Source organism: Centrocercus urophasianus, unplaced genomic scaffold (assembly GCF_019232065.1).
Source record: "Centrocercus urophasianus isolate 14NV4802_14NV808 unplaced genomic scaffold, USGS_Curo_1.0 seq_10, whole genome shotgun sequence".
NCBI lineage: Eukaryota > Metazoa > Chordata > Aves > Galliformes > Phasianidae > Centrocercus > Centrocercus urophasianus.
In genome coordinates, this window is record NW_024884142.1 from 36,547,141 (window position 1) to 36,561,968 (window position 14,828).

A 14,828-nucleotide genomic window follows, 5' to 3' on the forward strand; every position below is an offset into this window, starting at 1 on the left:
GCGCCGCTCGGTGTTGCGGCAAGATGGCGGCGCCCAGGCGCTCGGCGCAGCGCCGGGACGGGCCGGGATAGGGGTCGTAGAGGTGTGAGGCCGCGGGGAGCGAGCCGCCATGCTGCGCGCTTCTCTGCGTCAGGTGAGCGGCCCCGGGCCGAGCAGTGCGGTGCGGGTGCTGCGCTCGGCCGGCGGGGTGGGCTCAAGGTGACCGCGGCTCGCCAGGGCCTGACTGCGTCCCCGCAGGGGCGCGTTTTATTGCCGAGATGTGCTGGGTTGGAGTCTGGTAGCAGCTTCGTGCCGCTGACCGCTGTGGCCTCTTTCAGATCTCAGCAGCGCTAAAGGAAGGACAGGTCACCCCCACAGAGCTCTGCCAGAGGTGCCTCGCTCTCATCAGAAGCACCCAGTTTCTCAACGCCTACATTACGGTAGCGGAAGAAACTGCATTAAAGCAGGCTGAGGAGTCGGAGAAAAGATACCGAAGAGGTACGGCAGCCTGTTTATAAGGGTGACGCTCCTGGTGAAAGAGTGCTTTTATTGTATGCAGTGTGTGTCAGGTGGGCGGACATGCTGGCTCCTGGGATGGAGTGGGTGCACACAGCACCCAGGGCTGAGATAAGCAGGATGTCATCTCATTGGAAGCAACAAGGACTCTGCTGGGGCAGCTGACTTGACTGAAAGCAGCTGCCTGCTGCCTTAGGAGCCACTGTGCCTTGCAGGGACTGCTCTGGGCATAGGGCTTATAGGAGTTCTAGGCAATGGGTCTTGAGAATGTAATAGACACCCATCAAATGCTAAATGGTTAGTTCTTGTACTTGCAAAAAGCACCCGAAGTGACACGTAAAGTAAATTGTAATTGACTGTACGTAGCACACTGATGCAGTCTGTGTGGTCTTTGCAATAATTCCTAATGCAGGTCAGCCACTGAGTGAGCTGGACGGAGTTCCCATTGCAGTGAAGGACAACTTTAATACAGCTGGCATTGAAACAACATGTGCATCAAACATGCTAAAAGGTACAGTATGAGAGATGCAGTAGAGCTTTCAAGGTGAAATTGGAGCTCTGTCTTTTCTCCTCAGAGGCTTAGTGGAGTGAAGTCTTCCAGAGATCCAAACATTTTCAAAAATGAGCTGAGCTGATTTGAGGAAACGTGTTTATCTGATTTCCTCTGTCAAGATCATCTAGTATTACAGGTGTATCTTTTTCTTATGCAAGTGCATTTTCTCCTTTATTCATGTATCTACGCTGCCATTAACAATGCAATGGTTATTCTGGCCTATCTAAATGGAGTCATTCTGTAGTTCACATGTTACACTTAGATTTACAGAGGAGAGCAGTCAGTAGTGTTTGCTGTTGTGTCCAGCAAAATGCAAACAGTCCTTTTGTGTTCTGTTTATAACCGTTGCATTATGTAGTGCTTTCATATTGCTGTAGGAAGAGTAGATATTAACAATTCTCTGCATTCCTGCTTTACAGAACAGGTTTGTATGACTTTTTAATTCTTTAAAATTTCCCAAGCTTATTGTTTCTATTAACACTCCAGGAAAATTTTCAAGACACTCTAATGTTTCCATAGTGAAAGTGAAAGTAGTAAACATTTCTTATTTTCTTCTTCATTCTGCATAAAGTGAAACTTTGAAGTCTTGAGGAAGATAAACTTCTGCTGATTTACCTGAGGTAATCCTATTACCTTAACAGAAGAAACAAAATACGGTATTGCAATTTAAAGAATGTGTTCCATTACCTGAGCTGTTTTTCCTTAAGCACGTTCTCAGACCCACCGTGCTTTATTGCAGATTAATGGTAGAGAGTTTTAGGAGTGATGTTGTCCTTGTTCCAGCTGAGAATGAGGCTGGAGAAATCACTGTCATTATTCACAGAGGAAGTTAGTTACAACCCAGGATCTTGTGGAAGTGGCACAGAACTCACTGTTTGTATGAGGTCAAAGTGGCTGAAGGTGCACACAGTTGGTCACAGGAGAGCCAGTTTGTATTTCAGCTTGTGATTAACAATATGCTCCCCCATCTCATCGTAAGGGGAATAATTTGAGATAGCTTAGCACTCGTCTGCAAATTGCCCAAATGCCATAATTTGCTACTGCTGTGGTAACTTGTTTGTCTGAAGGCTTAGTTCTGGAAATGTATAATCCAGAATTACTGTATTGTAAATTGTGGAGGGAAAAAAAAAAGCATTACAGACAAAACAGTATTTAGTTTGCTTTTGCTAAATCTTGAGAATTACCCATATTGTCTGTTGAAGCAAAATTTGGGCACTGTGCAGTGGTAACTTTTATGCACAAATAGTGACAAATTTTAAGTGTTCAGAAGAGTAGCTACTTTTAGAAATCAACCATATCTCATCAACCACTCCCTTAACTGTTTTGATTGCTTTCAGGTTATATTTCTCCTTACAATGCTACAGTGGTTCAGAAGTTACTGGATCAGGGAGCTGTGCTTTTAGGAAAAACAAACCTAGATGAATTTGCAATGGGGTGAGTGATGTTTATTATTTTTAACATGTGATTCTACATTAAACAGATTACACACCATCTGTTCTATGCATAATCCTTAAACTCTTCTTTCTGTCATGTTAGAAAAAAACAAACGCTAATCTGCAAAGAGAATTTAGAGTTGCCTGAATTTCTCAAATATTGCATGAACATTTTTACTGTTGTGTAAGTTATCTACATGTCAGTTTTTTTATGAACATAGAGTTCAACTATGGCTGTGTTTCAGGGGGAAGAGTAGCATAGCCTTTGCAGAAAGCAGAAGGCAAACAGACTTGCATATCCAGTAGCAAATAGATCTGGTTACCACACCGGCTATTTGCTGACTTTTTTTTTCTCCTTTCTTACTGGTGGTTTCTGCCCTTAACTAATTATTGTTATGGCCTTGAGACAGTTACCATCTGTCCCAACCACTGGATTAACATGTATGAGTACTCTGATTTGTTGTGAATGGGCTAATTTAGAGCAGCACTTTGAATTGCCTGTGCAACTGTTGCCTAATATTGGTGAATTCTGCTAGGAAAAAGAAATTGGAAAATACTGTCACAAATTTGTTCTCTGACAAATCAGTGAAGGCAGCAGCATGCAGTAGTGTGGGGCAGCCCTGAGCAGAGACAGGAGCCTCTGTCACCAGATCTGTTGGATACTGAAAGATATGGTTTAGTGGTAATGGTTGATGGTTGGACTAGATGATCTTAAAGGTCTTTTCCAACCTTAACGATTCTGTCAATGTCCAGCACTTCAGCTACCAATGAGAAAAATTAAGTGTTGTGTTTTGGCTTTGTTTTTATTTTTCCTAAGCCAAAGGTGTAGGTTTGGTTGGGTTAAAATACTTCGATTGGATCATTTTGGATAAAGTCATTTCCATGTCAGAGACATGCCTCAGGGGGAAAGCAGGGAAAAAGCAGAGGAGAAGAAAAAGCAACCAAACCCTTTCATTAGGGAGGGCTAGAAGTAATCTAAGCTCACTAACGCACAGGATTCTAAGGGTTATCTCACCCTCAGCCTCTCTTTTCTGTACTGTGTATTTGCATGGTCTCATGCCATCACCAACATGGCTGCACCATCAGCTTGATGAGGAAGATGATCCAGCTGAAAAGCAGTGTCTCAATTAGGTTCATTTTCAACTGTGTAAACTGCCAGCTCAGCTGATCTGGCTAATAACACCAACATTATGGAGTTGGGGAACCTGAGGTGGCAGTTGCAAGGAAGGTGGAAAGATCCTCCCTGCTTCTGGTGGCAGCCTGCATCTAGATTATCACAGGCTGAAACCAGATTCCAACAAGCCAGTCTAACATTCTGAAACAGCAGACTGTGACCTCAGGGGAGAGCTATAGAGTAAGTAATCGTGGGTTATTTACAGAGGAGCACCTGTTGCTGGTATTGCGGGGCTTTTCCCCCCTTCTCCAGAGCAGTGTCCCACAAGGCAGTGCTCATCTTTTTCCAAATGCAGGCTTGGGAAGCCAGAGTACTTTTGTTTTATAGCAGATAGATAGTTTTACCTTTAGGTACATTAAGTTTGTTTTATATTTTTCTGTTAGCATCCTTTCCAGTGGCTTTAGAATCACAGAATGACTCATGTTGGAAGGAATGTTAAAGCCCACCTACCTCCCACCCCTTACAGAATCACAGAATTGTAGGGGTTGGGAGGGACCTCCAGAGATCATCGAGTCCAACCCCCCTGCACAGAGCAGGTTCCCTACAGCAGGTCACACAGGTAGGCATCCAGGCAGGTCTTGAACATCTCCAGAGAAGGAGATTCCACAACCTCCCTGGGCAGCCACCCTTGCCACCTACTAACAGAAGCTGAGGTTCTGTGGCAGAGGATGGTCCCTTTGAATATTTCGACTTGTGCACGTTATCTGTCTGCACTAAACTGTACATATGCCAGTCTTTTTGTGTTGAAATTGAATTTATTAGAGTAAGGGATGAGGAACGAGATAAAGAAAAACTTGGAAAGCAATGTGTTGTCTGTCACTTCTGTCCCTATTTCTTCTGTCTTAGATCTGGGAGTACAGATGGGGCATTTGGACCAGTCAGAAATCCCTGGAGTTATTCAAGACAGTACAAGGAAAAATCTGTACCCAGATCTGATTCTGAGCCTGAAAACTCTAACTGGGTAATAACAGGAGGGAGCTCTGGAGGCAGTGCAGCTGCTGTATCAGCTTTCACATGTTTTGCGTAAGAAGCTTTTTGGAATTGTTTTTAATGAAATGTCTTGAAATACATTGTAAGGTTTTCACTCAGTAATTTTCTAATAATGCAGTTTATGGATTAAATTGTGGAAAAGATGTTGATCTTGTCTGAGATGGGAGCATTATTTGCACTGGCTTGTGAGAATTTATTTCAGCATCTTCAGTTTTTCATGGCATAGCATGAAGCCAGCATGATTTCCTGTAGGCAGAGTAAGGCTTATTCATTTAGAATGTTATTCAGTGTACTGATGTGAGCGCTTTGCACTGCATGAGGCAAAGTGATAATGGCAGTAAAGGAATGACAGTATTATTGTTATTCCCACATACTCTTAAAAATAACAGAGACATATCCTCTACCTCTTTAAGTATGTTAAACATGTACACACTGAAAACTTAATTCAGCAAATGATGAGGTGTCTGTTGACATGTAACAGTTTAGAAATCCTTCCTCCTGGCCTCTGTTTTTATAGCTGGGTATGTGATAATATGGATACGTGAGATTTGACATCTAAAAGCTTTCAAATACCCAGTTTGAAAACAGGAAGCCAGTTTATAAAAATACTTGGAATTTTATCTGTTTTTAAAAAGTTAAAGAGTTTTAGTTTATTAAAAATTTTTTTTACAACAATTATCTGCATGGAATAGCAACACACTATTTAACAAATTGATTGTTTATACTCTCTTCCTCATCCATCTGTTAAAGGAAATCTGTTCCTTTTTACACTGAAATCTTTATACTGAAATTTACACTTTATGCAGTTTCGAGAGTTACATTTGAGAATGCTTGCTCAGTTGTGTTCTTAACTGGAAGATGTTTTAAATAATCTTTAGTTATTATGTCTTTGTTTACCCATGTATTATATTTGTCTACATGGTAAAATATTTTTGCTCCCAGAGATTACTACTTTTAAAAACCCCATCGTTTTAGGAATAAAACTTAAGGTTTTATTTTTTATTCTGATTAAAGTACTTCCATTTTTTAAGTGGATTTTGAGTTTAAAGTCACTAAAACCAAGAGAACCTCAATTTCAACGTGACTTTGCTATTTCATTGAAATTTTTACAGTGAAAATTTCAGTTTGGAACAAGATTTCACTTGTGAAAGAGCAGTAAAGGAATTCAACTTAAAGAGAAGAAAAAGAATTGCGTTGAAACTACTCTAAATTGGGTGTTCTACTATACTTTTTTGGCTTGGAAACAGGAAGAACCTCTTAGCTAGACTTTGAAAAGCCTGCCTTGTTATTGAGGGCAAAAAGCATACTGTGTTACCACTGCTTTGTATGCTGGATTGTGATACTTCATGTCATCATTCATTAATGAATAAATGGTCACGAATATCTGAAAATCATAAACTAAAACACAAGACATCTTTCACAGACCACAGAATTGGAACGGACCAACAGAGAAGTAGGAACTAGGTCTTTAGAGCCCTATTCTGAATGCCTGATTTCTATTTATCTACCTCTGATTTGTAGAGAGAACCAATCTCTCCCAGTGGCTAATTCAGAGGTCCTAAGAAAAATGCTGAGAACAGCTGAAAAATAGCAGATGTAGGGAGTGGGCTAATGTTTAGAGTGCGTGGTTATGACTTTTAGTTGGGAAGAACTCAGACATTTTTAAATCCATGCATCTTAAAGCCATAAGTATTGTTTGGAGATGTTCTGAATCATTTTACTAACGGTAACCCTTTTGAAACCGTAGAGCTTTAGGGTCAGACACAGGAGGATCTACCAGAAATCCTGCTGCTCACTGTGGTGTAGTAGGTTTAAAGCCAACATATGGACTGATCTCTCGCCATGGTCTCATTCCTCTAGTGAACTCCATGGATGTGCCAGGAATCCTAACCAGATGTGTGGATGATGCAGCTGTTGTGCTAGGTATTTCTACTACATATATCTTTGTATGCTCTATGTCTTTGTTCAAAAAACAGGCTGAATTCCATCTACCCAGTGTGCATTTTCCTGCTCTTCAATGTGTCATGTCATGTTTCAGGTTCACTTGCTGGACATGATCCTAAAGACTCTACCACAATTCAGGACATCTTTCAGCCATTTGCACTGCCAAGTTTGACTGATGTCAGCAAGCTCTCCATAGGAATTCCTAAGGTAACGTTTAAATCCCATCAACAGTTGAGAACAAGAATGGCAAATGTAACTCCTTCCAAAAGAAAGTATTTGTGTATTGCCTGTCACCACCCAATTTCTCATAATTTGAAAAGTGAAAACAGTATGAGCAGCTCCCAGAAAAGAGCAGTATGTGCTCTATTGCCCACATAGGTGATTCAGAGCGAGCATCCGCTAACACTTTGTCTTAAATGCTTCGTCATCACTGTGGGAAACGCTGCCAGGAAGTTCCAGGGAAAATGAGGGGCTTCAGATCTTGCTTCTCTATGGCTTTTTCATCAGATACCTCCACAACTTCATACTAGTTATTTTTAGTGACTTTTTACAGTGAGGTTAGTTGTACTAGTACTACTTGTACAGTTTTTTGAAATCCTTGTTTAAATGGCACTGTGATACAGCATAATTTTAAAGGCAATTGAATGGCACAAGGAGCTGTGACTCACAGAGCTCAAACAGGGATGGAAAGAAAACTTCACGATAGCCGCTAATGTTTTCATCGAGTAATTTGGTTTGTAATGCACGTAATTCAGTCGTTCTTGTAAGTATGCTTGTAATTTAAGCATGACATTTGGAGCTGCAGCCTATTTTTTAATTACCTTTTATGGTTTTGTAAAGGTTCTGTCTTCAAAAAAACAATGTGTGTCACATTTGTTGGTTTGATTCCCAGTACTTGAACCTGTGACAGAACAGGTAAACCAGAAGATTCAATTTTGTAAGAAGAGATGCCCACTGACAGTTAATTATTCAGAATCTGTGAAATGCAAAAAAAAAAAAGAAAAATACGTCTAGAAAATTAATTTTCTGCATACTGTTTAGATTTTGATAAATCTAAAATAGTAGTATTGATAAATTATTCATATCCCTTGGACAATTGTTTTCTGCTGCTACAGATTAACCCAAACAGGTTAATGCATATATTATGATAATATGTGTGAGTCGTTGCTGTTCAGAGATCACATGGTATTTTGACCCAGTTATTTTGAGCTTGAACTGAAGCAAATATCTTAAAACAAGAATGTTGCTTGTCTAAGTCAGTCCTATCCCAACCTTGTGATTGTAGTTCTCTGGTGGGTTGCTTGTTTGGCTGAGGTGTGCTAGTAGGTGCTGATGTGCTGTGAGCATAGCTTATTCCCTGCTGAAAATACCCCTAGTATTAGGGCTTACATCTGCACAGCTTCTACCCATGAACTGTAGAACCATGCGGTGTGGTCTCTATGTCTAGATGAACAAGTGGACACTTCTCCAGAAGAAAACTGCTGAAATTCCATTATGGATTGTGTTATGGGTTACAATTTGCTAAGGTGATCATAATATTCTTTATTAGTTTATTTAGAGTTTATTTAGTATTGCTTGCTTTTATAATATTTAGTAGATGTGATAGGCTGCAGTAAGTATTTAAAAGCACACAGTGTTAATAGTTTCAAAGTATTTTTAGCAAATAGTATTTATATGTTGGTGGCCAGTAAAAGTAAACATCATTTATTCTTGTTTTTCTCTAAGGAGTACCAGGTACCAGGGCTTTCTAGTGAAATTCTGGCTGTTTGGTCAAAGGCTGCTGACCTCTTTAAGAATGCAGGTGCTAAAGTAGTTGAAGTGAGTTTACCACACACCCGTTACTCAATTGTCTGCTATCATGTGCTCTGCACTGCAGAAGTGGCATCAAATATGGCCAGGTTTGACGGACTGGAATATGGTAAGGCCTTTTAAATTATTATTTTTTGTTGTTCTCAGGCAACAGAAACCTTGCTAAGTGGCATTAAGAAATATCAGTTTTGATAGTATGTGTTTCATAGTTGACTGTTTGATGTTCTTTTGGATTGGAATAGAATAAAAACCTTGTGCACATAAGAGCTGAATAAATAAATATTTTATTGTGTTTCACTCATGCACATGTGAGTGTCTGGGCTTAAAATCTTCTCTGTAATGGAACATGGAAGGAATATGGTTTGTGGATTTTTCCAGAATAGCAGAACATCAGTCTGCTGCAAACTGCAGCCTATTGTACTATGATGTGTACCATTATGTTATTGAATCTTAAGAATCACAAAAACTATTTCTAAATTGCCTTTTCTTTCCAGGACATCGTTCTGACGTGAACAAGTCCACAGAAAGCATGTATGCTGCAACACGACGAGAAGGATTTAATGATGTTGTAAGAGGAAGAATTCTATCAGGAAACTACTTCTTGTTGAAACAGTAAGTGGAACACATCTTCAAACTCAACTTTATTAAGTTCATAATTTGTTAAGCAAATAGAAAAGAATTGTTCCTCAAGACATGAAAAAGAATTGTCCTCAAGCTAGTAGCTACTTCTATTGTTATTACTGCTTTAGCTATGTAGTAACCAGTGAACTGTTAGCAGTGAATGAAAATGTTTTTCCTTACCCAGGGAGCCTTCTGAATTAAGTAAAACATCCTTGTGATTATTTTTTTTTCCCCATCAGAGCATTGTTGTCACCTAATAGTTAAAATAAGGAAAAATATATCCTGTAGGAAGACACTGAAATCACAGTAAAGCCATCTCTCTTGTAACATTGTAAGTTCTGTAGGTATTAGTCTCATTAAAGCTGCACAGAAAAACTGCTGGTGCATTCTGCTGAGGTCTTCTAGAGCAAGACAGATGATACACAGTTCAATTAACTATAGATCTCTGCCTTAGTATGCAGTGGAGAGAAGGCAGAGGTGCCTGAACTAATGAATTTAACTTTTTCATCTCCATTTTTTGCTCCTTATTTACTATCCTAGTATGATAGAGTAAGCAGGAGTCATACTTAACTTGTTTAGATACTAACAGAGAAACTGGTCCTGTAATTTGTCTCAAAACAAGCGCATGACAAAGCTCCTTCTCTCAGCAACAGCATTCATCACAAGTGACTTCTAGTTACTCTCATAGACAGGAATGTTGTCAGTAGATAAGAAGCAGCTTTTATGGAATGCCGATAGTCCTGCCAAGTATGCTCGTTCTGGTCACAACTGTCCAGGTCAGCTTTCCAAAGACTGCTTTAAATTTCATGCAGCTCACTTTTTTGTGAAGGAGCATAAGATTGTGTTCCATTAGGACTGAACAAGAGAGTCCTGTCTCTGGCAACAGTAAGTTACTTTTGAAGAACAAAATCCAGGGTTCTGCAAGCGTTCTTGAGACAAAGTACAAACATCTCTGTTTCCTGCAAACAGTGCATTTCACAGAATATTTTGTTCTTGCTTTTTATAAAATAACTATGTGATCATTCATGCATTGATGGTTATTTATAGTCATTGCATCAGAATTAACAGAGTGGGTTTGATTTATCAGTATTTTAATTTTTTTTAAAGAGTAACTGTTGGTGATTGCTTTTGAAACTAAACTCTGAAGTTATGAATTCTGTTACATGTTTGCCAGTTCTACTTGTGAAATTAAAAAGAGCAATAAATATAAAGCTAACTGATTTGTTTCTGCTTCAGGATAGCATAAAGACAGTTTAGAAAGCCATAAACCCAACACTAATATAGGGAAAAAAAAATAGAGGAAAGAGCATAGTTTAGTAAGAAGCGTACTAGAAACACATTCTTGCTTTTAAGTCCATTTGGATGTCTGCAGAGATTACAGGAGTTTTTCACATTCATTAAGTGTCTAGCTGGATTGAATCCTAGAGCTTAACGCCTATTTTGCAAACCTGCTTTGCTTCTGTAGTATTTCTAGACTTTACTGTGCCTTTCTGCAGTGAAATCCAATATACGGTTTAGTTCCAGAAAGGCCATATAGCATTATTCTGATCCTCAGCTATTTTAAACTGGGTTTTGTTTTTCCTTCACCTTTCTTCAACAGAATTTTCTTGTGTCTTCTTTCTCTGACGTCTTCGTGGCTATGAGAGCGTAAGCACTGTGTTTGGTGACTAAGCTTGTGGTATATGAGAAACTCAAATACATGTTAGCCTCTTAATCAGGAGGAATATAGAGTTTATCTTTTCTATGGTAACTAAGCAATTGCTGTGTGTTCAGAATCGTAGCATTCCACCCTCACACCCGTATTTCTTTCTAGGAATTATGAGGATTACTTTGTCAAGGCACAGAAAGTCAGACGTCTCATTGCCAATGACTTTGTGAAGGTTTTTGGAAGTGGTATTGATATTTTACTCACTCCTACCACTCTGAGCGATGCACTCCCGTATATGGAATTCATCAAAGAAGACAACAGAACCCGCAGCACGGAAGATGACATCCTAACACAGGCTGCAAACATGGCTGGTGAGCAGGGGCAGGAGTTCAACTGTGTTTTCTCCTGCCTGTAACATCCATTCCCTTCAACCTTTTAACCTCTTACACAGAATTGAGATACCTCCCCCCTCTTGTTAACTTACAATAGAAAGTTAACAACTCTATACATAAGTACAGTGAGCGTTTGTAAAATGCTTCATAATGTAGGGGTAGATTTTAAAATGCTACTGAACTGCTCTGATTCTCTCAGAATTGTTACAAAAATGACTCTAACTGGATTTGTTTAATAGCAAGCCTTTGTGTGAATAACTTCTTTTGTTTCAGGACTGCCAGCCGTAAATGTTCCTACAGCTCTTTCAGGAAGAGGCTTGCCAATTGGGCTTCAGTTCATTGGGCGTTCATTCCAAGAGAAGCAGCTGCTCACAGTAGCCAAATGGTTTGAAAAACAAGTACAATTCCCAGTGATTCAGCTAGAAGAAGTGAAGAAACATGACAACGGTGTCCTTCAGCATCAGAAATCTGCTTCTTTTTCATAGTATCAGATTTGCTGGTCAGCAAAAGCAGGAAGGCTGTTGGGGATAGTTTAAAAATGTACTTATGCAAGAAAAAAAAACCACCAACAGTTTAAGACAATGATATGCTGTTATGCAGGATGGAATAATAATTTTCCATTATTAATTAAGGCAAAGCAAATCATTAAGTAAACATGTATATCTTACTAAGAGCCACTTCTTACTGATATTAAAAACACCAGATTGAAGTTATTTATCTTACATCTGTGAAGCTGCTTTTTTCCATCCCCAGAGGGCATGTAAGGTATCTGGCTCATTAAAGAACTAACCTGAATTTTCATGTGAAAATTGCATGGTTGCCAGGGAGCTTGATTTCTCTCTGGAACATAGACTTTGGTAATGGAAACAACCAGACAAGCTGTAATGGAACAAAGTTATTGAGAGTCCATTTGCCAACCAGTAAATACAAATGAAATCAAGAAAACAGCATAGACATAGTTGATTTTAAAAGCAAACAAACAACAACTCCCTCCATCCTCACTCTAACAAACTCTCAGCAGGAGATGAAGTACCTTCTATGTATACAAATCTTGCAGATTCTGGTTACATCCATCATCAGAAGGATGAATTCCAGACTTCTTCAGGGAAAAGATGCTGATTAATCCTTTTCTGCCTTAATTGTAATTCTCTATAATCAGTGGTTAATTTTTTAGCATTCGTTTTATTTTCTATAGTGTAACTCTCCATACAAGTAATGCCATCTATTCCTTCATGGAAGCTCATTCAGAACAAAAATAGTTTGAAATAAGTTTCCCAGCTATAATGTTAGTACACCAGGAGACAAATTAAACAACTGAGAAGCAGTTGCTATTGCTGTAGTTTCTGTTTTTCTAAAGCTGGAAAAAGTATGGAGTTTTAAGTTTGTAGATTTGATTTTACATCGTTTGTTTTCAGTCACAGTTTACAGCTTGCACACATAAGGAGTGTAGGGTGAGGGAAAACTATTGTGATACTGTAACATGTGGAATCTTCCTGAATGTTTAATGTCTTAGACCATGCTGTCACCTGTAAAAAAAAAAAAAAAAAAAATTACCATTCCTAAAAATCACAAATGAAGAATTTCCCACAGCCCGATGCCAGCTATGCCAATACCTTTCCCACACAATTAAGTCCCACACAATTAATTTTATTTTGTTTTTGTAAGGATTATAAAAGAAGGTATGCCTTGTTTTAGTCTGATGCTATGCTATGATGTATGTATAAAACAGTCTTCAGGGTGCTTGGTTTTACTGTTAGTGAATGGTGATAAATAGTGGCCCCAAAAGACTACTTTACTTTAACTACTGTCTTGTTTAATAATTTACTTATGCTCTAATCATACTGTCACCATGTGTGCCTTGTGCTCTAGCTGCCTACAAGCCAGAGCTGTCAGTATGATTATTCACTATCTACCTTGAAATCCCTACTTTTTTGATTTGCAGTCAGGTCCTGCTTAGCAGTTCTTAAAGTAAGGATCAAGGTGTTTTGATGAGAGATAAAATCCTGACTGGGGAGAGCATTCCTTGAGCATAAAGAGCTTTAGAGTATTATGGAAGAGAACAAGCAAGTAGAAAATTGCTCTCTACATCAGAAGTTAGTTCTGGACTGACTGCTGGCCCAGAGGAAAGCGTCTACTTATGCTAGACAAGTTGTCTCGTCAGACTTCCTCTGCTGTTAAAACAAATATGATGGAAAACCTGGATAAAGGCACATTTGCCAAGCAGGGGTAGGTGAAGGGAAACTGGTCTCATTCCTGCTCTACTTCTTTGTAAAGCAGAGCACTGAATCCAGTTTCCAGTATCCTTCAAATGAGCATTCAGATGATAGAGGCAAATGGTTGTTCTGACACAAATTCTTCAGAATTTCTTCTGTTAATAGATTTCAAGGTGTAGAATAACTATGCAATGAAATATGCAGTAAAATACACACTAGACAGACATCTATCCTACAGCCCTGAATAGCATGGCATTTATAACTTTGTTAGTGATTGAGACCCACCTTTGTATTAGACAGTAACAAGACTTGGAAACAAAACATCAGGTTAGATTGATAAGTTTCTGGGTCAGTAGGTTGAAAGCAGCCCTGACAAATCTTCTGTCCTCCTCCTACTCCCCTGCTGTTTTGTGGTTTTGGGGACCACGTGTACCAGATGCCTTTCCTGCACTTTCCTAATACTGGAATCTCACCAAGCCTGAGGTTAGAGCTTAAGAATCAGTGTGGCTGAGCAACTTCAGGATGTAAGCAAGAGTGTCTAAGGGAATTGTAATATCATCATGCTAGAAAATTCTCTCTTACAGTTGATTCTGAACCCTTCAGGAGATCCTGAAGTAGTGTGACAGCCCGGCCTAACTCAGATGGCAGAAGGATTGTGAGTGATATCTCCAACCAGATCTTTGTGCAGCTGCTCCTAGTGCCAAGTCATGGCTCCAGAATTTTAAACAGCAAAAGTTTCTATGATGGATTATTAAGAGCTCAAAAACCTTTCTCAGAGAAGCAGAGCAATTTCAGAACACAAGACAGTAAGTCTAGGGGGAAAAAAGACCAAAAAAAAAAAAGTTCATATGAACATTTTGTACAGTTGCCTTGAAAAACAATTTACAGAAATAATACAGTTGAAACTTTTATGGTATTGTAACACAGCCACAGCAGGTGGCTAGGTGTAACCCTATCACACAGGCAGCCCTGATTTGTAGCTAGAGGATAATTCCAGTGCTTCCAGAAGGAAACAATAGCTGGAACATTAACAAACAAGCAATCTGCTCAAATGGTTGAGGGTGTGAAATCTTTCTCCAGGCACTGGGAAATGGTAAGGGTATTATGTAAAGGAGAAGTTAATTTGAACAGAAAAGTAAGACCTTTTGCTATAAGGTGTTTTTAAATACAACTTTATTCTGGGTTGCAGTTCATATACTTTCTGTGCACGTGTTCTCCTCATCTTCCTTAATGGGCTCACACTGAGAGCAAATTCAAAGCAAACTTCTGAGTGCAGCTACTTCACAATTACCACATTTCTCAGTTTCTAGGTCACTTAATAGTTACTGTGACCTCACATTACATAGTGTTTGTTAGCCATTTTTTCACTTCTTTTAAGATGTAGCTAGGACTTAGTCTATCTGGAAGGCAATAAGAAATGGGCTGGCAGCACTGCTGCCTGGGGCATCCCAGGGTTTTCCTTCAGTGCCCTGAGTATATTTCCTGTGTGAGCTGTAATGTTGCGTTACCACTGGACACAGGCAACTGAAGAGAATAAAGGAGTGTGTCTGAAAATC

General features: G+C 39.3%; 1 protein-coding gene across 1 annotated transcript; it reads left to right on the forward strand.

Annotated features, from left to right (window-relative positions):
- The first annotated feature begins 40 nt into the window (after positions 1-40).
- On the forward strand, positions 41-14,465 carry QRSL1 (glutaminyl-tRNA amidotransferase subunit QRSL1). Its single transcript, XM_042820993.1, has 11 exons — positions 41-133; positions 318-477; positions 908-1,006; positions 2,386-2,482; positions 4,502-4,678; positions 6,393-6,568; positions 6,684-6,796; positions 8,315-8,507; positions 8,893-9,010; positions 10,833-11,038; positions 11,333-14,465. The coding sequence occupies exons 1-11, from the start codon at positions 110-112 to the stop codon at positions 11,542-11,544; spliced, it is 1,575 nt and encodes a 524-aa protein (XP_042676927.1). The 5' UTR covers positions 41-109; the 3' UTR covers positions 11,545-14,465.
- Positions 14,466-14,828: the final 363 nt, after the last annotated feature.